General features: G+C 54.2%; 2 protein-coding genes across 6 annotated transcripts; both read right to left on the bottom strand.

Annotated features, from left to right (window-relative positions):
• Window positions 1–241: 241 nt before the first annotated feature.
• Window positions 242–17,528, bottom strand: KIF17 (kinesin family member 17). Of its 5 annotated transcripts, none has more exons than XM_086764326.1 (14): window positions 16,749–17,528; window positions 15,374–15,520; window positions 14,870–14,971; window positions 12,102–12,291; window positions 8,186–8,638; window positions 7,030–7,127; window positions 6,244–6,391; window positions 5,087–5,172; window positions 4,847–4,971; window positions 2,554–2,785; window positions 1,312–1,570; window positions 975–1,042; window positions 745–865; window positions 242–568 (listed from the first exon to the last, which is right to left on the bottom strand). In XM_086764326.1, the coding sequence occupies exons 1-14, from the start codon at window positions 16,977–16,979 to the stop codon at window positions 420–422; spliced, it is 2,409 nt and encodes an 802-aa protein (XP_086620452.1). In that variant the 5' UTR covers window positions 16,980–17,528; the 3' UTR covers window positions 242–419. The 5 variants fall into 5 exon arrangements, with proteins under 5 accessions (XP_086620452.1, XP_086620453.1, XP_086620454.1 ...); XM_086764327.1 differs by having other exon boundaries at window positions 975–1,039; XM_086764328.1 differs by having other exon boundaries at window positions 1,312–1,564.
• A 389-nt stretch (window positions 17,529–17,917) lies between these two features.
• SH2D5 (SH2 domain containing 5) lies at window positions 17,918–23,951 on the bottom strand. Its single transcript, XM_086764343.1, has 10 exons — window positions 23,459–23,951; window positions 21,968–22,184; window positions 21,738–21,818; window positions 21,537–21,611; window positions 21,132–21,275; window positions 20,830–21,039; window positions 19,790–19,958; window positions 19,579–19,681; window positions 19,338–19,497; window positions 17,918–18,251 (listed from the first exon to the last, which is right to left on the bottom strand). Exons 2-10 carry the CDS (start codon window positions 22,049–22,051, stop codon window positions 18,057–18,059), a joined length of 1,221 nt encoding a protein of 406 aa, XP_086620469.1. The 5' UTR covers window positions 22,052–22,184; window positions 23,459–23,951; the 3' UTR covers window positions 17,918–18,056.
• Between the last annotated feature and the right edge of the window lie 1,358 nt (window positions 23,952–25,309).

Raw genomic sequence — 25,309 nt, 5'->3', positions numbered from 1 at the left:
GGCGCGGGCAGCCAATCAGCCCCAGGCGCCGCGCCTACGCCGTCCAATCACCGACAGACAGCTCCTCGCCGGCGGCCAATCACCGGGACGCTGTCGGGAGCCCCTGCGCGGCCACCGCTGAGGCAGGGGGAAGATGGCGGCGGGGCCGGGGCGGGCAGCGCGGGGGTCGGCCCCGGCCCCGGCCCACTCCCACCCTGGCCCCGAGCGGGAGGAGGCCGGTTCCCAGTAAAAGACCTCAAAATGGCGATGTCAGACTGGTTTATTGCAGCGGCAGGGACGGGGTACAGGGTGTGAGAAAACATGGCAACAGCGAGCTTACCCTCTGTCCCTCACCTCGACGTAGAGCGAGAGCTTTTTGGTGCAAAACCACAGAGATTTGGCGTCTTCCTGCGCTGCCGGACATCTCAGCAGCGGCGGGGTCAGAATGGGTGGGCGCCGGAGCCGGCTTTGCCCTTTTTGCGCTTGGTGGTGGCGTTCGGCGGGGCCAAGGTGAGGGCCTGCAGGCGGAAGGGCCGAGGCCGGGGCATGGCGGAGGCGCCGCTCGCAGCCCGCTCCGGCCCCGGGGGAGCTGCAAAGGGAGAGGAGGGGGCTGCGGTGGGCATCCGGCCTCGCAGGACACCAAAAACGGGCCTCGTCCTGCCAAAATGCCCTGATGAGGTCGAGGGAGGTGAGCCCAAAAAGCGCTCCCTCAAAAAAAAAATTAAAAGATGAAGGCTGGCGATTTCTGGGGAAAGAGGGGTTTACCTCGGCGCTCGGCGGGGTCGGGGTGCAGGATGCGGCTGGCTCGCGTGGAGCGGAAGTAGTTGGTGGCGATGGTCTCGCTGTCGCTCCGGTTCAGGACCAGCTTGTAGCGGTCCTCCTCGGGCTGGAAGCGGAAAACGCCTGTCAGCAGCGCCGGACTCTGCACTACGCCTCGGGTTACAGCAGAAATACGGCAAAATCGGTAAAATCTGATACAAAAGGTTACACGATACCGTTAGCTCTCTGCTCTCGGCTGAAGGGCTCTTCTGGGCAGGTTTGGGCTGTGGCAGGGCTGGAACTGCTTCGAGAAGAGACAGCGTTAAAGGGTTGTTGTCCCAAAACAATTCACGCCCTCCTGACTGCAGTCCCGATCCCCGACACCGACCACTGCACTCACAGAGATTCCCAAAGGATCCGTACCACCCTTTGCATTAGATGACGTTATTATCCAAATTTTCCAGACAAACTTTCCGTACACAGAAGGTTTTACAAGTGAGTGGAGGCCAAACGTGACCTGCTGAGCACGGAAGCAGCCAGGCGCCGGCGGCACCATGCAGGCGCTCCCCTTACCTGCGGGCAGGCGGGTTTTTTCAATGACGGGCTCTGGAATTTTCCAGCAGCCGGCTTCCTCATCCCAGATGGATTCGCGCTTGATTTTCTCCAGATTGCTGTAGTTGCAGTCGCGCCGGATTAGGGACTGCACCTGATCCAGCAGCTGCTGGAAGAGCATCGTGTCCCGCTCCAGGCGGCGGATGGTGCTGAGGTAATCGATCTTTTCCAGCGCAAACTCCGACTGCAGATCTTTGATCTCGGTCTCAGCAGCCTGCAGCTGGGACATTACAGCAGAATAAGTTGTTGGGATTATAAAGGAGAGAGAGGGATGGTTGCTGTGAGTACAGGAATTTGTCAGGCAGAGGTGGAAAACACACACAAAAGCTTCAGTACTGGGGCGTGTGAGAAACGGCCGCTCACCGTGAATAATCTGCAGAGGACAAAGTCACCAGAGCGGACTGGCTTGTATTTGTGAGTCGGCCGAGTCAGGTGCGTCTCAGAGCAGAGGCACACCTCCTAGTTCAGAGGCACAATATTTACACCCTTCCCTGATCACCCAATTTGGCTGTCTCCGTTTTTTTTTTTGTTTTTTTAGTGTGGTCTGCGTCCAGTGCTAACGAACTCTTGGGAGTCCCTCACTTGGATGAAAATAGTGGAATGTTTCTTTGATAGCCTAAATACAGAAATAAAGCGAGTTCTTAGCGTGCAGATTTAGGACTGCACACACACACTCTTTTTGTTTTTTTAAGCTCCTCTGATTCTGCCTCATCAGAGTAAAACTGATTTTCAAGTGTGCCTAAAGTTTAAGAGCATTGCTATTAGATTTTTAATTTTTTTCCGCGTAGAAAACTTTACACGGTGTAATTCCTTCCAGGAGCCCAGAACCGGAGGAAGCTGTGCAGTAGATTTGGTAGGTCAGTAGAGGGAGTCGCATCCTCTCCCATCACCAGAAACCCCCATCCTCCAGCCGGTGCCTCACGCAAGGAGGTCGGCCTTTAAAACAGGTGGGCTTTTGGGTTTCAACAACTCAATTCCCCACCCCGAGGGCTGCTTCATCCAATATTTCATAAAAATACAGGCAAAAAAGCCTTGCAGGTACTAACGCAGGCACACACATGAAATATTTCACACAGCCAGAGTCGTTCTCTTGGCACACTGCCCTAAAACACCTCCTTAACCTTAAAAAAAAAATACCGGGTACGCACAGGAGGGAAGACACGCTCCCTAAATCTTCAGCAGGGGTAAGAGGGAGCCGCTCACCTTTTTCTGCATCTTCTCCAGAAGCTTGCTCTTGGCTCGAACCTCCTCCTGGATGGAGTCGTAGACATTAAGCAGAACCCAATCGCCGCTGTCCTCGTCAGATTGCTGCAGCGCGGCCACCAGCTGCATCCTCCGCTCGTCCGCGTATTTCTTCCGGCGTTTATGCTTTTCTCTGAGGTCCTTGTTTTTAGCCTGTTCCCCCCCTACCACCTGTCGCTCCAGCATCTGCAGCCTGGAAAAGGCAAACGCTTCTCTTAGCTCAGCGGTGCAGAGAGCCATCTGCGTAAGCGTGGAGGACCCCCGTCCTTACCTGGACGACGTTTGGGAAGACGCAGTACAGAAAACAGTGCTTTCTGATGAGATTTGCTGCCCTGAGTTATCATGGCAAACTCCACTTCTATTAGCAGTTTCTGTCAGAGATGCTCCCGTGGGCCCAAGGCAAAGCGCGTATTGTTCTGAGCGCCTTTGTTAGCACGTGTCCAGAAATCTGTATCTACGCTCACAGAATTCTTTTAAAACCCTGTTTAGTGGCATTTATATTTCCATTCTTAGTTCTTGTTTTGAAAGACTCTCAAGACAAGCACATAAGGTGCCAAAATGACTCAAATAAATAGTTTAAGTGGTGGATATGGGAGCGGTACAGCTGGAAGCCACAGTACAATTTCCTTTTTGGGGCAGTATCAGCCAGGGTTGACGACTTGGGTGACCTCAGCGTTGCTGCTGGAGCGCTGGCACAGACCCATATTTGAAACCGAGCTCGCCTCATGTCCACGCTGCACGGCCCCGTACACTCCAACACAGAAATGAAGCCGTGCTCCAGAGCCGTTCTCTTCGTCTGCACGGGGTCTGGAGCAGAGCACACAGCTCAGGTTGGCCAGCGCTGGCTCAAATTGGAGAAAAACCCACTGCTGATAAAACCTCCACTGACAATAACCTCTTAATTATCTTCAAAGCCATCCAAAAGAGCTGGTTCTCCACCGGCAATGCCCTGCTGTTCCACTGTGCTGCACTTGCCAAGCGGCCTTTGGTTTCCTTTGCTTAATGCACGCCTGAATCCTTGCTGTGCTGAGTATCAGAGATCTCACAGACGTCCTGACGCGTAAAGCTTTTAACAGGCGGCTTTGAAAATCCCCATGCCTGCGGAACCAAACCCTCCTGCCTAATCTGCAGAGAACTTTGATTTTAACAATGAAATTGGAAGAGCATTTTTTCACTTGTTTGGCACAAAAAGGAATGCTACAAGAGGACTGTTAAGATTTGATACGTAGTCAAAACGAACGGTTTCTTTGGAGACCTCTCCATTAATAGACAGAATTGCCCACAAATTACAGACACCGCTATTCTAGATTCCGTAACAGCTCTTTTTTCAGCTGGGAGAGGCCCAACAGAGCGAGCATGCACCACAGGAACTCCCAGAAAAGCTGAAAGACTGATTAAAAAATACAAGAGTTCAGAATCAAATTTTTATCATCCACAATCTATCTTAGGTTGAGTGTTTCTAATTTTAATATAATTCCACACAATGGAGTAAAAGAGAGAAATCAGCAGAATTTGCTTAAAGCGTGTATTTCTGAAACAGCCCAGGCGGCCCTCACATGCCCAGCCCCGCGCTCCAGGCCCTGGTCTAATGCTGCCCCTAAAATGCAATTATTGGGAAATTCTGATGCTAGTTCTGGCTGATGTCTTGCAAACATGGTCAGATGCGTGAGTTAGAGGCAAAAGCGACCTCAGTGACGAGGGAGAGACGTGGAGGACTCACTGTCCTCCATCCACACGCACAGCGAGCAGCAGGAAGCTGCTACCTTACTGGTACTGATAGGAGAAGGCTCCAAGCGCCCTTCAAGAACCTTTTTTAAGAGGAAAAGGAGGCCCATAATCTCTTTGGGCACTTAAGCTCTGTCAGCAACTGCCAGGCTCAACTTTATACACTCCTCATAAATTACACTTGCAAAAAGCCAGAGAAGGAAGAGACCTCCCTGCCTACAGATCTAGGCAGGATTTGTTACCAGGAAAGCACGCTTTTTTGCATCCACATCTGCTGACACAGACCTCTCCAGATTCTTCTCTCATAGTTCTGGCACTTGGCATCACCGAATACCGCAGCTAAGAGCTACTTCTCTGCCCAAACAGGACAAAGTTAATTTGGGGGTAAAGAATACCCATCTGCCTGGCTTTGTGCTGCGCTGAACTGACGGCTGAAGCTCAACAGCTGTAATATGGAGGAACAGGGTTGCTCCTTGCTTGTGTGTGTCGTACGCAATGCGCAGTTTGCAGGAGCAGTGTAGTCACTGACCTGGCGAGCACCTGCTGCTGGTCTGCAGGCAGCGAAATCCCCTCAGCAGCGGCCGCCACCTCTGCTCCAGTGCTCCCCCTGCTCACACCGCCAGCGTCTTGGACAGTCCGAGGCGCTGCTGGGTCCTGAGGACACGAGAAAAGCAAGGGCCGCAGCTCTGAAAAGACCGGGATAGATGAAACACGACGCTACCCACTCGGGTTTATTCAGCCCAGGGGGGAGAAGTAGCCTGAAGGGTACCTGGACTGAGGTGAATTCATCTGCTGCAGCAACAGAGCCTTCAGGCAAAGGCTTCTCGTCAGGGGTCGTTTCAGTCCTCGTGGCAGCTGAAGAGTAAAAGAGGAAATACCCACAACATCAGTAACGAGCTCTGCAAAATCAGAGCATAAATGTCTGAAAATGTCACACAAGGGCTTCACCAGAAGCTAAAAGCTATGTGTCTGGAAGGAAAGTCTGGTATCTGTGCTGGTCAGTAAAAGCCATCAAAGACCCAGAGGGCGTATCAGGTAAGGAATGCAAATTTTACAGGGTTGGGAGAGCCTGGGCCCTCGTGTTCGCACACAAATAATCTATTTTAGAGGCAGGGGGGTGCATATTTTGAATCAGAGGCAGGGGAAAAAAAAAAAGAACCTCTCACCTTAGAGAGTGACAGCATGAAAAATGAAGAATACAGGTTCAAGAATTAATATTGGGCAATAAATGCTGCACAAGCACATTGCAAAACATGCTCTGAGGCACTGCAGAGGTATAAATGAAAAGCAGTAACGAAGAGGAGAGCTGGCACCAATTCATAGGTATGCGAGAGGAATATCCACCCTCCAGCAACGCGATGGTGTTGATAATCCCCCGGGAGACCAAGGGCTGCATCACATTTGCATGCGATGGAAGGGACTGCGGCAGCCACCCTCGTCTTGGGCGGGCGAGTTGTGCAAAGCCAATCGGATCCAGACGGAGCAGCGCCTGCCCAGACCAGTCATCCCTGCAGCTCAAAGCTCTGCTCGAGGGAAACGCTGCGCCAGGCTAGAAGAAACTCGCCAAATCGCATTTCATCGCCTCAAGGCTTACAGGGTAGGGCCAGGCTGGTCCTGACAAGGGAAAAGTAGTCAGGAAAATAGGGAAGAGGACACAGCTGGGACAGAGTCTCATGAACGGCCCAGGAGAGCCAGTTCTCCTGCTGTCGATAAGGGAGGGCTGAGAGCAGGGCCTGCTGCTGCTGCCAGGCAGCACTGGCTGCAGGAGCAGTCGCTGCCGCTTTAAAGGTTCCAGCAGCTCTCATAAATCTGACTTTCCAAAACCAGTCTGTGTCTGCTTCTGCCTAAAGCCAGCTCCTCAGCGTATTAACAGCACCAGGGAACCTCCAGCCTGCGCTGCCCTCCCTCCACCTGCCTCCTCCACACCTGCGTCCTTCCTGAGGTTCTCCTGGAGAGCAGACAGCCTGAGGTCATAGTGATTCTTCAGGCTACTGATGTCCTCCTCGAGGCGAGCACGGGATGCCTGCTCCGCTTCGTAGCTGGCCTTTAGTTGGGCCAGCCTCTCTTCGTACTCCTGAAGGGCAGAGCAGACAGCCTGACACAACAGCCCTGCTCCTGCCTGTACACAGGGTCACATCTAAGCCCATTCTAGGTCACATCTTATCTCCACCCCAATAGAACTTTACCATCCTCTATTAATTGACTTGTTTTGTGATTTAAGTCGACACAGTATTGATGGAAGGTGACTAGTTAGCCCTAGAAACCATGATCTTGGGCAGAAGGAGCTTTGTAAAGAGCAAAGCATTTTATTTCCTCCTCATTCTTCCCCCTGGCCCCCTATCCCCTCTTTATCTTCATCCTTGTATTGTTCCCAACATCTCTGACTACTGCTTTCCTCCCACCTACTTCTCCCTCCTCTAAGAGGAGGAATCTAAGTTTCACACGTCATTTCCTCTTCTTGTTACGTGTACTTCAAAAATTCTTCTTGGAAATCCATTCCAGTTCATCTCCAGAGTGGTGGGAACAATATGGAGAGAAAGTGACATTGTAAATAAGGCCTCCAGCAACACGTTCTGTCCAGAGGAGAAGTCCAAGCACCAAAAAATAGGAAGAGAAGTGTTTTGAGAAGGCACACAGCCCTACACCATATTTGTAATGATTATTATAAAAACTCATCAGCCTTAGTCAAAGACACCACCTGTCTTGACTTACTTCTCTGATGAGCTGCTTCTCTGCTTCGACATCTAACTGGGGTTTGAGGAGCGGAGCTGGCTTCACTGCCAGGTGAGCAGTCTCAGCAGGCAGAAGCCCTGCAAAGCAAAGCAGAAATAAAAATCACTCACAATTACTGGGTGGTTGTCTGTAGAATGCCTGGAAACAGAACAAAGGACCTGGCTGCCAGCAAAGAACATCGCAATCCGTGCCCTCCTTTAAACTGCGCTGGTGTGCCAGCATCCGTGCTGCCAAAACGCCCACTGCCCTGGGACTCCATAGGTGTGGGGAGAGAAGGAGTCAGCGCTGAGCGGAGGGGGAGAGGTTTAAGCTTCAGGTATATGAAAGCGAAATCTAACCTATTTCACAGAATAACAGGAGATTTGTTTCCAGGGCTATGCAAAGAGATCTGGAAGATAAAAGACACTGGCAAGGAGATGAAACATGCGAGGAAATTGCCTTCTTTCTCCACATCTGTCTCTGAAAGGTGGCAGAAATGAGAAAAAAAAAAAATCTCAGCCTTATTCCTCTGCTGCAAGTTGCCCCTTTTTTAGGGAATAACTCTCAAAAGGTGATCAGCTCCCTAAAGACTGCTCTTACTCACTGTTTGCTATTCCTGCTTCACAGCAGGAGCGAGTCTGCTGGGGCTGGGCTGAACCCTCCACGGGAGGACAGTGCTGCTGTCCACAAGCAGTGCCATCAGCAGGGCAAAGCTTGCCTTGTGGTGTCAGAAATTCACAGTGTAGGGGAACAGGGGCTGAATGCCACATTTGAAAACATATATATATATTTAACAAAGAATTTTAAATTATTCTTTCTTTAGCAGCTCATTTTTGCTCTGCCAGCTGAAACCTCTGTTCTGTGACTGACCAAATTCTAGCCAGAATGCCAAAGAACCACCAAGGACTTGAATCATATCAGCATTTTCTAACGGCATTTGTCATTATTGAAATACTGGACAACTGAGATGGTCCTTAGCAGTGGAGTGAGGTCAATCTGGCAACAGTAAAGGAAAAGTCCAAGACCAGAATGGAGAACTCTTCCTCCAGCAGGTAAGGGACAGTCTGAGGTCAAATCCAGTGAGCATTCTATGTGTAAAAGCCACATTTTTCTGTCAAAGATAAAACATCTCAGGAGCCACTAAGGGCTCTCCTACCTGACAAGTTATTCGCATTCATCTGTTCAGCTAGAATGGCCTTCAGCTTCTTAATCTCCTCCTGATACTCCCTCAGCAGAGCATCCTTGGGGTCCTCGTTGATACAGGGCTTGTTCTTGATGTTTTTCGCTCGATTAGCATAGCGCAAAGTACTGAGGCTTTCGTCATAGTTGTTATCAGCTGGAGATAAGCACGCTACCATCAGCGTCTTGGTATTCCCTCCGAGGGAGTCTTGCAGCAGCCTGGTCAGTTTTGAGTCTCGGTAGGGGATGTGCTTACACCTGCCATCGACCAGGGCCGAGATGACGTTGCCCAGAGCAGAGAGGGACAGGTTGATTTTGGTGGCCTCTTTGAGCCGCTCCCCCGTGGCTCCGGTTTTTGATTGTCTCTCACTTCCTGCCAGATCCACTAAATTGAGTTTTGCGGCCCTAAGGTGGTCCTGCCCTCGATCATCTGCAAGAAAATGATCCCAGGTTAGGCTCTTCTTAAGAGGAAGCATCTCAACAGTCAAGATCCAGGACTCTCTTGGCATTACGTTCTGGTTCAAGCCCTGTTCTTTGTCTGCATTTGTGCCCGGACTCCCTTAAGTAAATAAGTACCTACGTAATCTTAGAATGACACATTTCAGTGCTTTCCTGAGCAAGATCCTGCACAGTAAGAACTCATACCCGTCCTTACTTTCCTGTTGAGCTCTGAACACACCTCCCCACCCTCCAAATAGTTCCACAGCGTTTAGAATTTCATGCAGAGCTGCAAGTAACAAGGTCAGGCCGTGACTTTATACAACTTTTTTCCCTCCTCAGGTTGTTTCATGCAATTAAATGTCTGAGAATTGGAGAAAGAAGGGAGGAAGCATGAAATGAGGAGTCAAATGAGGGCAGCAACTGGAGCAGGGCTGGTTGGAGAGCACAGGCAGGAGAGCAGGCTCCCTGAATGCCTGCGTGCCGTGGACAGACAGGCAGGAAGGTCACCTCTACAGACAACCATGGAAGGGCTGGAGTAGACACTACGTTGGAAAACAGTTTTTCCATGAACTCCCAAACTACAGCTGTTCTCAAGACTGGAATCCAACCTATGCTAGTCACTGGACGTATTCAAGAAGTTTCTTGCTGTGCTTCAAAAGAAGCAGCGCATCCCATCAGGTACCATCCAGGTCCACCATCTGGCTTTCTGTCCCGAGACAGCTCGAATGTTCAAGAAGCCCGGCAGATCTCCCCTCTCGCCCAGACAGCTGTAAAGCTGCGCCGTGACTCAGCACACAGGCACGCTCAGCAGCATCTGTTCCTCCTCAGCTCGTGACATTCTTGGTGAGAAAGTACAATGAAGGAACGCAGGCGAGAAACAGGAAAACTGCAAGAAATTGGGACTGCGCTCGGCCCGGACCAGCGGGATGAGGAGCTGGATCTCAGGGAGCGAGGGGTCGGACCTGGTGAGCTGGTGCCATTCCCACTGTAACGCTTTGAGGCAAGAGAAGGCGGGAGCTGAAGTTAACACTGGCTCCCCAGCTACTGACGCACACCTCATGCATGTAATATCTGCTTCCTGACCTGCATTTTGAGGCCAGATTAACATGATGACACAAATTCCTTGTAATGAAGAGAGTGCACCTGCTCGCTTTAGGAACCCCTCACTTTCGCTGGCTACTTGACTTTCCCAGCCTCACGCAGAGCAAGAGTTGGCCACACATACCCGACTCACAGGCTACTGTCCTAAGCGCTGAACCACACGCTCTTGGATGTCCACATCCCGATCATCCCTCATGATTACAACACAAGTTCAAGGGAAGAGCTCCTTTAGTGCTCCAAGCAAAAAGAACATCAAGGTTTTAGGCAAGTCTGCCCCTTTTCCAGACAGACTTCTACAAAACTTAGCCTTGAATTTCATCAGAGTTAAGATTTATGGCTGTGGACATGAGCAATGAATAATCTGATGCATAGGGGAAAGTTAAAAGTTGACAGGTAAACACAAAAAAAAAATCTAAAATCTATTGCCCCAGGGTATTTCCCCAGTTACAGCAATAGATTGTTAACTGTGGAATGTAACGTTTGCCGCCGAGCAAACTTGTTGTTTCACTCCAGATCCTTCTGGCATGTCAAGACATGGGAGAACTGGGAAAAAAAAACAGATGGAGCTTAAATAGAGCACCCTCTCGCTGTCTGCTCTGAGTGCTGGGGTGCGTGAACAGTCGCAAAAAGCAGGTTTTCTAACCCTTTCCCTCCTCCCCCCAGTTTATGTAAACACTGACAGGCAATTAAGAATTGTTTTGGTTCCTGCCAGTCCTTTTACCCAGGGAGGCTGTTTGTTTCCATCCTGGAGCTTAGCGATTCCGTTTCCATGGTGCAACAAGGTCCCCAGACTCTCGCTAAAAAGCCTGCAGCAGCCCGAAAGTGTTACCCAATCCCGTACAGCCCGTTGGCCAGTGCTGGTGGCACAAGCGCCGGCCAAATCTATGATGTCTTCCTCATTAACAAATCAATCCCTAAGCACAACGGAAAGGAATAAAACATCTGCTACTTGAAATAGGGTAAGAATCCTGATGGAAATTTGTGCATTTCAAACATCTGCAGCCAGAGCGCCCAATATTAGCCGTAATTCCTGAATCTGTTACTAAAAAAAAAAATAAAACTAGTAATTTTAGTCCACATAATTGCAAAGAGATCATTTAAAATATCAACTACTTGTAAATTATAATTTACTACAGGCTCAACTGGAAAATAAATTTGAACTTCTCCATACATCTCTTCATGAAGCCTAAAGATGACAACATAAATACTAACTTAATTAACTATTTCAACTAACGATTACCCTAGCAGAACCATCCAGCTACAGGGATTGTGCCAGAGTCCTCAACTTTCTCCTCAAATATTCCAGCTGTCTTCCATTTAACTGCCAAATCTGCAAGTTTCCCCACCTGCCGTTCTGTTCCACACAAGTTTTCAAAGCTTTAAATGAGAGAAATTGTTTCAGGCTGGATTAAGAGCCCTGCACCCAGCTGGAACACAGAAGAGGAGGGTAAATACTTCTTTTTCCTTGTTAGGATTAAAGTTGTGATTTTACAGACCCACATAATGCAAGGATTAGCATCCACCGGCTGTGCTAATTGAGGAATTCCCAAAATCCCACCCCACACCATAGAGGAAAACGAGGTACTGTCGCCAACATCTGGATCCACAGTTCAGGAAGACGTTGCGTAACTCTCCCCAAGACTGAAACAGCTGAAGAAAAGGAAGCCAAGCTGTTCACAGCTCAGCCAGGGTCAGGCGCTCGGCAGAACACGGGAGACCAGTTCTTTTCTCAGGCCCAGACAAAACCCTTTTGAGGTCCTCCCGTGTTCAGACCCGGCGAGGCAGCTTTATTGGCTAGGAAACGCCGATGGAAATGAGGTGCTCGAAAAGGAAAATTAGTCACTGAAACATTATTAAGGGAGAGCTTTATTCCATCTTTAAACCCAGATTAGCTGTTTGCTTAAAAGATGCGCCCTGAGACGATGCGCAGTGAAGGAGTCGCTGGGTGAAATGATCTGACGTGCACTGGAAAGGAGGCCAGACAAGAAAGATAAGTTTCTCCAGGCTGTACAGCGCATGGACTCCGAGACGCGGAGTCCTCTCATGGCTGAGATTTAGCCATGGAAATACAGGTTTGAGAAGATAAAGGGAAGGAGAATGACATACGTTCCCAGTTTGAGTGCAAGACGTTTCTCTCCGAAGGGGGAATAGAGGGGAAAAAAAAAAAGACTTGGAACGCTCAGCCACTTCACACTGTGAAGAATGTCCATGTCAGGGCACAACTGCGATTTCTGCTGGACCTAAAATCAGGTAGGATCTACGTTTGGCTGCGGGGTGACTGCACTGCTCAGACCACACAGGTTCCGCGCTCTGCTAGGCCCAGGCCTCAGGCAGCCCATCCAGCCACCTACCTAGGGTGCAGATTTCCATATTGACCGTAAAGATGGAGTGGGAGCGGGAAGAGTCCTTATTCATGAGGGTGTAGCCCACCGCTCGGTTTCTCCAGCCTGCCTCCATGATCCGCTCGCACTGGAGCACGCTGTGCACGGTGTGCAGAGAGAGCCCCTTCACGTACACCCCTTTCTCCGGGTGCTCCTTCAGCTGCAAACGGGGACAAGGCCAGACAGGTTAGAACCAGAGGCACCGGGGCCGCGGGAAGGCGCGCTGGAAACTGTCCAGAAGCTTGAGGGCTCCGTGAGTTTTGCGTGTGGAGAAATTAAACTGCAGTATGGCAAAAACGTATCCGGCTGCCACCAAAAAGCTTCAGTGTTTCTGAAGGAGGAATAAAACCACACACAGAAAGAGGGGAGCACCTTCATGGCTCTGCAGGCAGAAAGAGTTAAAGGTAAATGTTTGCTGATCGATTCAGACATCTCCTAGGCCACAAGAAATCTGCGCTGAGCCACCTTCTACCTCCCCCATTATTAACCTGCATATTTTAAAATAAAATCTGAAATGTTTTTCACCTATTATGGCAAAGGCTCTAATATCTCTTCAGTCACAGGGAGCTTTTTTAAAATCAAGCACAGATTCTACAGTCAGGGACACTGTTACCGGTGCTTTGCCGAATCCCGCCGCGCTGAGAGGGCTCTTCACCTCACTGACGGAACTCCCAGAGTCACACCCATTACACACAGGAGGACTATAATAATTTTTCTCCAGATTAGTTCATTTTTAAGGTGCTCTAAAATCCTATTCTGGCACTTGGGTAGAGACAGAGTGTTAAATACCTAATAGCGTCTTTGCAGCAATTACCAGTCATGCAGAAGAAGAATTTCATGCAGCATGCTAACAAACGACTGAAACGTTCAAAATCCTGAACGATCCATCAAACCCACATAAAAAACACAGCACAATCGCGAGATCCCTGCCCTCCTCCACCAGCCCCCTCTGAAGCTCCCTCCACACTGGGAATTTTAAATGAGCTGAATTCATTTTCCACAGCAACGTTACACCGCACAGCTGCTGAGTTCATAACCCAAACGCTATCTTTATCCTGTCAGCTGTGGTATCAAGGTATGGCTGTCATGACTCGGTGCCACACAGTGACAGACACAGCGTTTGGCAGCGTGACTTCCAAAGAAGATACTTCAGTGGTAAAAAAGCAATGTAAAAGCAATGTAAAAGCAATGTAAAAGCAATGTAAAAGCAATGTAAAAGCAATGTAAAAGCAATGTAAAAGCAATGTAAAAGCAATGTAAAATAGTGTTTGCTGTAAAAAAAAATCCACATAGAACAGAGCAGAACTGGCTGAAAACTAAACTAGGCGGGATTTTAGCCTGGTTCTAAAGCCGTGACTGCCCAGGATGAAGCCAGTTACAGAATCACAGCCAGACTGTTCGTGCACCGCGACTTCTGCCTGTGCTACCGGAGAACCCCGCGGCTGGCCCGGCTGTATTTGAGGGTGCTGCAGGGTCCTTGAGGAACACCCGACCAAGGACATGGCTGTCGTTTAACTCCACAACAGAGCGGCGGGGGCATTTTCCTTGCAGAGCTTCGTAAAACCTGCTCTTCACAGGCTTTTTCATGCCACGGAAGGCGATTGTGGGCTTCAGAGTCACCAAAATGACTTAGAAAGGCAAAGGAACAAACAGAAGTGGGATTTTGGAGGAGATCTGAGGGACGCAGGAGAAAGCAGTGGGTCAGCCTGGGCTTTCGGTCTCCGCAGGATGTGACTCCCTTAATTACTCGGCGGAGGCAGCAACAGGCAGCGGCTGTGCCGGTGTGATGGTGTTACCCTGGAAACTGCTCTGCCCAACTCCTGCCCTCCCAGCGCCAACTGCGGTCGTCATGGAAACCGGTGTCACTGCTGATGTGGAACAAAGGATGTGAAACCACAAGCGCCTTCCGAAACAGCGAGTTCCCTTCTCCCACCCTCCCTCTCCACACGCACAGGCAAAGCACGCTTGGAACGCGGAGTGGAGAGGGTTTTGCCTCCCTGAAAGCCAGCCTGTTAAAAAAAATCTGCCCCGTAAGGCAGTTTGGGTGTCACCATCTCTGCGTGTCTGCGCAGCAGATGGTGCTAGTGCATCGGTTTTCCCCTGCAGGGAAGGAAATCAGGACAGGAGATTTGCAGCTTCCCCCAGGAATACATGCAAAAAGATCTGCAAAGCCACCAAGAGGTAAATTTTATAAAAATCAGACCCCTGAATGAGGATTTCAGTGAAGTTTATCCTCCCGTGTTCCTGGAAACTGCCCACCTTCCCTGTGCGTTCCCATGGGGAGTAATATCTGTTGGGTCTCCTCAAAAGATCAGCCTTTTTTGTTTTAGATAGAGAACGAGATCATCCACAGCTACCCTGGATCAGATTAAACATTTATAAGGCAGAGAATCCTCCTGCTTTAGAGACAGCCGTGAGATGGAGAGGATTAGAAATAAATTGCCCCATGAGCACTTTATTCCATCCGTGTCCAGTAATGATTTTCACGCTGCTTCTGCTAAGCTACCGGCCGCTGTCAAACAGGACTCATGGGACTGGATCCTGTTCCTTCTGCCACAGAACTTTCACTAAGTCCCTCAAAATCTCCTCTTGGCTTCCATACTCATCGCTATGTCTTCATATTCTGGCGTTCAGGTTCTGACAGAGTGTATTATTGCACTTCAGCGAGACGTTCATGGTAACATTTATCTGAGCAAATTAAAGCCCTTCCTAATTAAGACACATTGACTCCGCCTCACCTCCAACTTCTGCTTGGTATCAGCTCCTAGAAGGTCTCGTATGTCTTCGTTGTAAATCTCCAGGTAGGAAGCTCTCACCAAGAACTTGGCATTTTCAGCACACTGCACAAAACAGGAACGATTTTTTGAGTCAGGTTCTCAAAACAAAGGCAAGTAGGCAGCCCACGTAGATCCTCAGTGCCAGCTGGGTGCCTGCCTCCCTTCAGCACTTCATCAAATCTCTCCTGGCATTTCTTTCGCAGGTGTAACCACTCAACAAGCTGGCTATAGGGACTTTCAGCCCTTGAACATCTCAAGCGTGAGTTCATAAAGTCCACAGAGGAGGGTGCAGTTCATCTGACTATGCAGGGGCTCAGCTGGAGGAGGAGAAGCAGCATTACCCAAAAGCCTCTCCCCGTTCTTGCTCCCAAGTGCGACTGGCACTCACTCTTTGGGGTATGGCACAAAAATCATCTTTCTCGATATCACAGCACCTTCAGCAGGATCACATCCTCGCGCACCTACCTGCACGCTCTCAAAGATGTGTTCAAAGGCCCTGGGGATTATGCCTTTCTGCGTGGAAGGATCCACGACTCCCTGCATGGTGAATGACTTCCCGCTGCCAGTCTGGCCGTAGGCAAATATGGTGCCGTTGTAGCCTTCGGTGACACCCTGGAAACGGAGGGAAACCAAATAAAATAACCATTATCCTCACCCTTTGCATAACTGGAAATACATTGTCCAGATCCTGTCTCGCCTCGCAAAAGGTACTTTAAAGGAAGAACTGGAAGTAAGCATCAAACAGCGGCTTGATCCTCAGATGCCATCAGCGTATAATAACTAAAAAATACACTCTGCTAGCATATCAATTGATGGTTTTCTCTCAAAAATGGAAAACTTGAAGAAATGTAGGTGTTGAAAACAGCTGACAGTGCTTAGAACACCAGAATATTTTTGCCATAGGGCAAAAAAATCTTATGAAAGCCAGAGAGACAACTGGAATGCTAGTTGATTGTAGGGTGGCCGAAGGGATGGTCTCTAGCTTAGAATAGTTTTCTCTTAGAAAGCTGGCTGAAATAAAGCCTCACTTGCACTTGTTCCTATTTCAGAGGAGCATGGTAGGAGCAGAAGATATTTGGATTTCCTGAGGCTTAAAGAAAAAGAAAAATAAATAATCTTTTAACATAATAATCTACTGTTTCAGACCCTGGTTGTTCTCACAATCAGGGACTTCCAACTTAAAATTATCACTGGCCATTTTATCCCTGTTTCTTCTTCTAACAAAACTGTTTTTTTGGAGGGGATTGGGTTTTGTTTTGGTTGGGTTTTTTTTGTTGTTTGGTTGGTTTTTGTTTTTGTTTTATGACTTAACTGGTTCCTTTCTCACCCTAGCTATTTACCACGCTGATGTGTTAACAGGCAACAAACATATCTCCTCCCATTTTGCTGTTCTAACACAGGCTGAGGTTCCCTCTCTCAGGTTTCTCTCTTGACAGTAAAAATGTCCCCAAAATCCTCAGGAGTCTTGTTTGTTCCTCTTCTCCTGACATCACTTTCCTCTGCAATTTCTGTCCAGCTGCCATCTCTAGGACCTGCCCAGGGGGGCTCATCTTTCATATAAACATCCGCCTAAAGTAATTAAATGTAATTCTATCCTCAGCGCCCCGCTGGCTGCTGAAAAAAAGTTCTTTTTTCTTCCCAATTCCCCAGCCTGCCGCTGGGATGCTGGTTTGCCCTCCTCTGCACATCAGGGTTGCAGCTGAGCTTTCTGAAGGAGTGGACGGGCTGTTTCTGTCCATAAATCAGTTCCGCTTCGGGATCACCTACCCACGTAAAACCCCTCAGCCCGTGTCCTGCGCTATGTGTCGGCTGTGTCGGGCTTGCTTCGGGCACCACTCACCTCCACGAGCGGGTAGGCGATCTCGTTGTAGATCTGCTCCGTGCTGTGTTGCTGGCAGTACGCCCCGTCGAAGGTGAACTGCTTTGGGGGCTCGCCGCTGCCAGCGGGGTTTTGGAGGAAGCACTGGCCCCGCGCGTTCTCCATGCTGATGACCGCCTTGCAGCCGAGAGCCTTCTCACGCTCGTTCATGGGCCGGCAGCGCACGATCACCTTCACCGCCTCCGAGGCCATTTTCCAAGGCTCAGCTCAAGCCCACACGCTTGAAGGGAAGGGGGGCATCGGGGCCTGGGTAGGGCTGTGGGAGAACTGGGGCAAGTCTGGCCCTGGGGCCTGCGCCCCTCGGTGGGGTGCACTCACTCCTTGCTGGGGGCACCGAGGGGATGAGTCCCCCCGCAACTCGGCATGAGGAAAGAGTCGGGGGGGCGCCAACGGCTGGGGAGAGGGGAAGAATAAGGGACGGGGAAAACCTGGGAGGGAAGAAGGGAAAGGGGGAGACTCGGGACGAGTCTGAGGGGGGAAGTGGGGCAGGCCGGGGGAGGACAGCTGAGGGCGGGAAAGCCTGAGGTAACTCTGTGGAGCCGGGACAAGCCCGGGGGGACCGGGCGAGGGATAAACCTGTGGGAGCGAAGGGAAGCCCGGGCCAGGCCGTGCGCAGGGAGCCGCGCAGAGCCCCGCGCCGCGGGGAGGCGGGAAGCACCGGCCGCCTCAGCGCGCATGCGCACCCCACGCCGTTGCCACAGCGACGGGGGCGGTGTGGCGCGAGGCGCCCGCCCCTCGCGACGGCGGCGGGCGGGCGCGCGCGCATGTGCATGCCAGCGCGGGTGTGCAAGGCGGGCGCGAGGGCGCGCGCGCGTGGGGCGGCGGGGGAGCCGCGGGCGGGCGCGGCGCCCGCGCGTGGGCGTGCGAGGGCCCGCGTGCGAGAGAGGGCGGGCGGAGCAGGGCGCGGGGCCGCGAGGCTGCGAGCGGGCGAGCGCGTGCCAGTGCGCGAGCGCGGGCGCAAACGGCCGGTGCCGTTGTGCGAGGGTGCGCGTGGGCGCGCGTGCAAGTGAGGTGCGACCGTGCGAGTGCGCGAGTGCAAGCGCACGGGGGGCGCGTGCGCATGAGAGCGTGCACGCGCGCATGTGCGAGCGCAGGGGAGCGGGAATGAGGGGCGGCCAGCAGACCTCCGCTCCGGTACCACCACAGCCGTTTATTGCCGGCGCGCCGCACAGCCCGCGGGAGGGGGGTCGGTAAGGCAGACGGCAGCGATTTAAAGCTAAACCAGGGATTTTGGGGGGCGGCCCTGGCCGAGGCGCGGGGCGGTCGGGCCTAACCCCACTCGTGCTGCACCCCGACGGCGGCGGCGGGGGCCCAGGCCGCCTCCCCCCAGGCCCCGCCGCCGGGGTCCCGCTCCTCGTAGCCGGGGTTGCGGCGGCCGGGGGCCAGGCGGCAGAAGCAGCCCCCCGGTTCCGTGGAGTAGTGAGCCAGGAGGGCGGCCACGCTGGCGAACTCGGCGTTGGAGTGCTGCCGGCAGCGCAGGAGAGAGGGCAGAGGGTCAGCCCCCCGCTCGGCCAGGATGCGCCCAGGCACCCCCGAACCGAACTGAACACACCAAATACCCGTGCACCAAATGCACCTGTGCACAAAGCGCACGTGTTCTTGTGCACCCACAAACCCTGTGCACCCATCGCACCCGTGCACGCGCGTCCTCATGCACCCGTGTGTCTGTGCACTGGGCATCCACACCCAGCTGTGCCCCGTGCACTGATACGCCCACAACGCAAAGGCACCCGTGCGCCACGTACCCAAGCACGGACGCGCTTGTGCTCCCACGAGTCGTGTGTAATCGCACACTGGAGAACAGGCACACTCACACACTCACACACCCACACACCCACACCCACTGTGCACCAAGGCACTTGTGAATCAAATGTGCCCGCGCACCAGCACACCTCTGCACCCACGCACAGATGCACCTCAGCGCTGATGCAGCCGTGAAGCCAATGCCTCTGCGCACCCATGCACTGACGAAGCAAATGCACTTATACACCAGTGCACCCATACACCTTGCACCGATGCAACCACGAAGCAAATGCACCCGTGCACCCCTGCATCAAATGAGATGCACCTAGTGCATCAAATAAATATACACCCCAGTGCGTCCATGCACCGATGCACCAAATGCACCAGTGCACCCATGCATAGATGCATCAAATGCACTTACACCCAGAGCATCCGTGCGGCAAGGCACCAATGCATCCATGCACCCAGGAAGCAATGCACCCGTGCATCCCCATAGCAAATGCATGTACGCACCACTGTACCCATGCGCCAAATGCCCTTGTCCAGTGAAAATGCACTTCATCGCAGCGCGTTCACGCACAGCTGCACCAATTGCACTTACACAGTGTACCAAATGCACTCGCAGCCCAGTGCATCCAACACAGATGCACCAAATGCAATTAGTGCATCAAACGCACGTGCACCCCAGCGCGTCCGTGCACCGACACACCAAATGCACTTACCCAGGAGCACCTGTGCACGGCTGCAACCACGAAGCAAACGCCCCCGTGCCCTCATGCACCAAAGGCCCCCGCGCCGCGCCCTCACCTCCACACAGAACCTGCCCTGGTGCGTCCTGAGCAGCCCGTAGGGAACGACGCCGCAGGGCGCCCGCACCCACAGGCACCAGCGCTTGGCCAGGCCGGGCTCGGGGCGCAGGAGGAAGGCGCCAGGGACGTCCCGCTGCAGCAGCGCGATGCCGCCGTCCCTGGGGAGGGGACGAGGCGGCGGGTGGGCACAGGGGAGGGCGGGGGATGAGGGGCGAGGAGCAGGGCGCTCCCGCGCTCACCTGGTGATGCCGGCGAAGGCCCACACGCTTTCGGCAAGGACGCTCTCGTTTTCGGGGAGGAAGGCCAAGCTCCTCGCCCCTTTGCTCTCCCCTCCTGCCGCCGCTGCGGGACACCGTTAATCCCCTCTTTGCCCCCCAAAACCCCACGAAACCGGGGCTTCGTGTGCCCCCCACCCCCATGGGGTGCCTGAGTGTCCCCTCTGGCACTCACCAGTGTCGCGGGGTGGCTGGTGGAGCTGGCTGTCGGCCCCGCAGTCCCGGTAAGCCCCCGAGCGCAGGACCTTGCTGCGGATGGCTTTTTTGCGCACCAGAACCGGGGAGCAGTACGGGTTCCCCGGGCGCCAGGCGCCGGCTCTGCCTTCCGCCTCCGGCCGCCGCTCCTGGGGACGGAGGGGCGGTGAGAGGGGGGCGCGGGGGCTCTTCCGGGCGCAATGTCGTGCAAAACACCACGCAAAAACTGCTGTGCAAAGAAATGCTACGCAAAAAGTGCTGTGCAAAGTATCACGCAAAAAGACGCCATGCAAAAAATGCTGTGCAAAAAATCCCATGCCAAAAAGACCATGCAAAAGATGCTATGCAAAAAAAAAGGTTATACAAAAAACGCCACGCGAAACGCCCTGCATAAAACTGCCGTGCAAAAAGCGCCATGCAAAAAAAGCCCTGCAAAACCCCAAGCAAAATTGCTGTGCAGAAAACTGCTGTGCAAATATACCCACTGCAGAAATGCCATACAAGAAAAGACTGTGCAAAAATCTTTGCAAATAAATGGCCTGCCAAGTGCCATTTAAGACAGGCTGTGCAAAACGCCGTGCAAGAAAAGACTGCAGGACGGCCCTTGCAAAATGCACCGTGCAACAATGCACCCCGTGGAAAGGTGCAAGAACAGGCTGTGCAAAATGCTGCGCGTATACCGCTGTGCAAAGAGGATGTGCAAAAAAACCAATGCCGTGCGAGACGTTGTGCAAAAAACGCTGTGCGAGAACTGCCAGGCAAAGCGCCGTGCAAATACCATTGAGCAAAAAAGTGCCCTGCAAAAAGTGCCGTCTGCATGCTGCTGTGCAACGAAATGCTGTGCAACGAAAAGGCCGTGCAAGAGAAGCCGTGCAAGACGCCATGCAAAAAAACGTGCTGTGCCGTAATGCGCCACGCAAAACGCCCTGCAAAAACCCCACGCGCGAAACCACCGTGCAAGCAAACGTCGTGCACGCGCCCTGCGGAGCAGCACACGGCACGCCGGCGGGGTGCACCTACCCCTGCGCCCAGGGCGCCCAGGCCAACGGGCGCGGGCAGACGTCGGAAGGAGACGAGGGCGTTGACGTTGCGCGACACCTCCTCGGGGTTGAGCGGCTCGCGCAGCACCCCGCTGCCCGGCGGCTCCCCCTCGCCCGCCTGCTCCTCGGGGTGCGCCAGGAGGTAGCAGAGCTGGAAGGCGCGGCACAGCAAGAGGTGCAGCGTCTGCGCCTGCGGGAGGCGGGTGCGCTGCGCGTGAATATTAACAAATAATAATAACGGGGTTTGGGTTTTTTTTTTGTGGGGGGTTTGGGGCAACGCGCCTCGCCCGGGGGTCCCACGAAGAGGTGGCAGAAGAGGGTGCTGGCGGGGCTGCGGGGATTGCGGGCCACGAAGGCGAACTGGCGGTTGACGCCTCGCCAGGTGCTGTAGAGGATCCGGCGGAGGGCGTGCGCCATCAGCAGCGTCTGCGGGGACAAGGGGGTGCGGGGGTGTGTGGGGGGGTCACTGGGACCCAGTACCCTGGGGTGCAGGCGGCGCCGGGGTCACCCCTGCTCGCACGCCTGCTTGCGAACCTGCAAACGCAGGGTTGGTTGCAAACAGAGCAGGTTCCTGAGCGAAGAGCCATGGTCAGGGCGGCACAGCCCCCCCAGAGCACCTTTCCGGCAGCACCCCCAGCACCCAGGACCCCCCCGCAGCATCCACGACCCCCCCAGCAGCACCCCTACCTCCCCGTCGGCGCCGTAGACCTTCAGCCCCTGCAAGCTGAACCTCAGCACCACCGGCCTCCTCCTGGGACAGTCCTGGTCAGGAGAGACACAGGGTCAGGGGGGTCTGGGTTGCGTCACCTGTGTCACCCCCCCCATTATTTGGGGTCCCCCGCCACTTTTCGGAGTGCCCCTGGTTTCCCAGCGTGGGGGATGCCCGACCTTCAGCGCCCGCAGCTGCTCCTCCAGCCACCCCGCGTGCTGCTGCAGGTCCAAGTCCTCCAGCGCGAAGGAGCCCACGTACTGGGGTGAGGGGGGCAAAAACCCACTCATGTCAGCAACAACCCCCCCACGATGCTGCGATTACCCCCCGCCGGGGCAACCGGACCACCCTGAGATGATGGTTTGGGGGGGTCGGGGTGTCCCGTCCCCCCCCACCGCGGGTAAGTCACCTCCGCCGGCTTGGCAACGCCGCGGGCGCGCTGCTGGGGGGGCGCGGGATCGGGCCCCCTGCTGTTGGCCGGCTTCTTCTTCATGGCGGCGGGGTTTGGGGGCGAAGGCTGGGGTCAGGACGGGGTTACGCAGCTCCGGCGCCGCATCCGGATTATCCGGAGTCACCCGGGGTGGTGGGGAGCTCGGGTTTGGCCTCCCCCTCTCCGGTGACCGTCCCTGCCAGGAGGAAGGGGACAGACACCACCGGCCCCCGCTGTCCCCCCATCTCCAGCCTGCGGAGCCCCCGGGGAGGTGCTGGTGGTCCCCAAGTTCTGACCCCAGTGCCGATGTCCCCAGATGCTGGCCCTGAATTAGGGGTCCCTTTGTATCCACCCCAATAAAAGGGTCCTCACGTTCTGACCCCAAGGCGAGGGTGCCCACGTCCCCACCCTGAGCATCACGCGAGGGTGCCCACGTCCCAGCCCCCACGCGAGGGTCCCCACAGCCCAACTCCAGCCCGAGGGTCCACCCTGTCACCCCCGAGGCCCCCACAGCCTGACCCCGACCCCAGTGGGAAGGTGCCCGTGTCCTGACCCCCATCCAGGGGTCCCCACGTCCTGTCCCCGAGCACCACGCTGTCCCTGCCTCGAGCAGGGTGGGGGTAGTCCCTGTGCCCAGACCCCCCCCAAAGCAACATCAGGGCCCCCAAATCCCGACGCCAAACGTGACACGTGCGGTCCCCACATCCCGGCCCCACCTGAAACCCATGTCCCCACTTCCTGACCCCCAGCGTGACACAAGTGGTCCCCACGCCCCTAGCAAGGTGCATGCAGCCCCACACCCTGAACCCCAGTGAGATTTTGGGGTTCCCCCACCCTACTCGCCCAGCTTGTGCTCCGTCTCGCTCCCCACCAGCCACGCAGCACCGAGACCCCCGCGGTTGTACTTCAGGGGCGATCCCCAAAACACCAGCGAGGGGAGCAGCAGCTTTGGGGGTGTTTTTTGGGCAGGAGCCCCCACCGAGGGGTGCGCTCGGCCCCTCTCCAGCCACCCAGAGGGGTTTTGCCCCCCTCAGCCCACGGCCGGGCTGAGACCGGCACAACTCGTGTCGCCGAGGCCACGCCGCAGCGCCTGGGTGCAAACACATGGGAAAGAGGGAGGGTCCGGCTGCCCCGAGCGCATCCTAAGGGGGTGGGAGGGGTCCCTGCGGTGCCCCCATCCCCTTTGCAAGCTCAGGGTTGCCCCTCTCCTTTCCGGCACGATTTGGGGGGTCTCTCTCCCCCCCTCCCCCAGCCAATCCGCAGGCAGGCAGCCCCCAAGCCCCGCCCCCTTTTTCCCACGCTCCATTCCTCAATGGAGCCCCCCCGAGCCCACCGGCCACCCTGGAGGTCCCCAAGGAAGAGAGGCTTCCCCTCAAAATTTGGGGAGGGGGGGGGTGTGTTCACCACCCAGACACCAAGCATCCCCAGAGACCCCCCCCAAATCCCGCTGGGCCCCTTTCCCTGGCTCACGGGCAAGCTCGCTCCGATGGCTCCGGAGAAACGCAGGCAAAAATTTTCCACGCTGCGGGCTCTCGGCCTTCGCCCGTTGGTTTCCTTCCCCAGGGTGGCTCCTCCGGCGCCACAGCGCAGGGATGCTCGGCCCGTGGGCGTCAGGGCCTCGCCGCCAGCCAGGCCCGGGCCAGCCCGAGCCCACGCCGGGCACGGGGCAGGCAGCGAACTCTCATTTCCTGCCTCCGATCTGCCCGCGATGAATCACTGCAATTTATCTCCCCGGTTTTCTCCGTTTCTTGGAAGCGACGGCGAGCAGAAACGCTCGGGCTTTTTGGAAAACGCGGCTGCAACTGATTTTTTTTCTTTTCCTCCTCTCTCCTACAGCGTGCCCAGCGGAGAAGCGATTTCTAACCCTGATGCACACACGTGGTCGCTTGCTCGCTGCCCCCTGCTCCGATGCTCAGATCCTTTTCACCCCAGTTTCTGAATTCCCTGGGGAGTTTTGCCCACTGCTATCCGCTTTCACCGGGGAAAAAAAAAAAAAAAAAAAAAAGAGGGATGGCTCTGATTTCACTGCAAAGCAGCCACGCAAACCCAGAGCCCGAGGTCCCTAAAATCCTCCAGCCGGCCAAATGCACAGGGCCAAATCCCCCCAGCCTCAGGGATGCAGCAACAGCTTGGGGAGGAGACGGGAGTCTAACCCCTCAGGGGTGCATCCGAAAATCCCCGCCTCGTGCCCCGCGGCTCCCGAGGGTGCGAGGAAAAGGGTCCCAACGGCGGCGTTCAAACCTTGGGCTGCCGCCAGCACCGGCTGCTTCGAGATGCCATGAGGTGCCCCAGCAGAGCCCGCCGGAAGAGTCGATAGCGTAGAAATGGCAGAAAAAAGAGAAAAAAACCCCCAAAGCCGACAGGACAGATGGGGCTGAAGAAACAACATAACGGAGCCCAGTCTGGCCAGGAAGCGGAGACCGGAGAAGAGCAAGCGGCGGAGATGGCACAAACCTTCCTGAATGCGCCACGGAGCTGCCGCTTGCTCTACCGGCAACACCGCCGTTGGATGAAGATCTTCCCATTCAGTCCCAGTTGCTGCTCCTGGGAGGCGAGGATCCATCCTTCAGATTAAATACAGCCAGACCTGTGGCTTTTTTTATTTTTGGCTGGGTGTGCAGAAGTCACCTAATTAGCAACGCAAACGACAGCCAAGGGTTTGGCGATGACCAGGGGAGCTAATGGCTGTTTTTAGCCTAACGCCCCAATTCCAGGCGCCCCGCACATGCGAAATACCGGTGTTATTCAGTCCAGTGTTTTAACAAATATCCACGGGGTTGTTGGTGTGGAATGTTATTGGGAAGAGGAGGTCACAAAACGCTCTGCAGCTGGCGAGGACGTCCTCGTCCCCATAAATATCTATCGATGAGAAGCTGTTTCTCAAATTTGGCTCATGGTAGCGCCTGCCTGGAGGAAAATGCCGACAAAACCCACTGTTTCGGTACAAGTAGCCCTAGGAAAAAGCCATTAACGAGTGTTTCTAATTGCTTTACATCCCTGCGCATTACTCTTTGATCGGGGCTTTCACTCTCCCAGTTTCCCATCAGCTGTGATTTCCCTTACCCTGCTGCTTGCACCCCCGTTACGAGGCTGGGAACAGTTCAGGGCATTTCTGTGAGAATTTTTTAAACTCCCCAGTTGTTAGAGGTGGCACACTGGGATGGCAACTGAAAAGACTAAATTCAGTAAGGCTATTTTCTCCTTTTTTTGGCATTTTTATTCCTAGAGGTACTTCCACTCCTCTCAGCACGGGAGGTGCACAGCTCTTTCCAAAAGCACGTTAAGCGAAAAGACTGTCAGGTCACATCCAGATCACCGGCG

Source organism: Chlamydotis macqueenii, chromosome 21, assembly GCF_036417535.1.
Source record: "Chlamydotis macqueenii isolate bChlMac1 chromosome 21, bChlMac1.mat, whole genome shotgun sequence".
Classification (NCBI taxonomy): Eukaryota; Metazoa; Chordata; class Aves; order Otidiformes; family Otididae; genus Chlamydotis; species Chlamydotis macqueenii.
The sequence above is the reverse complement of the archived record's forward strand: the minus strand, read 5'-3'. Positions and strand labels throughout refer to the sequence as shown.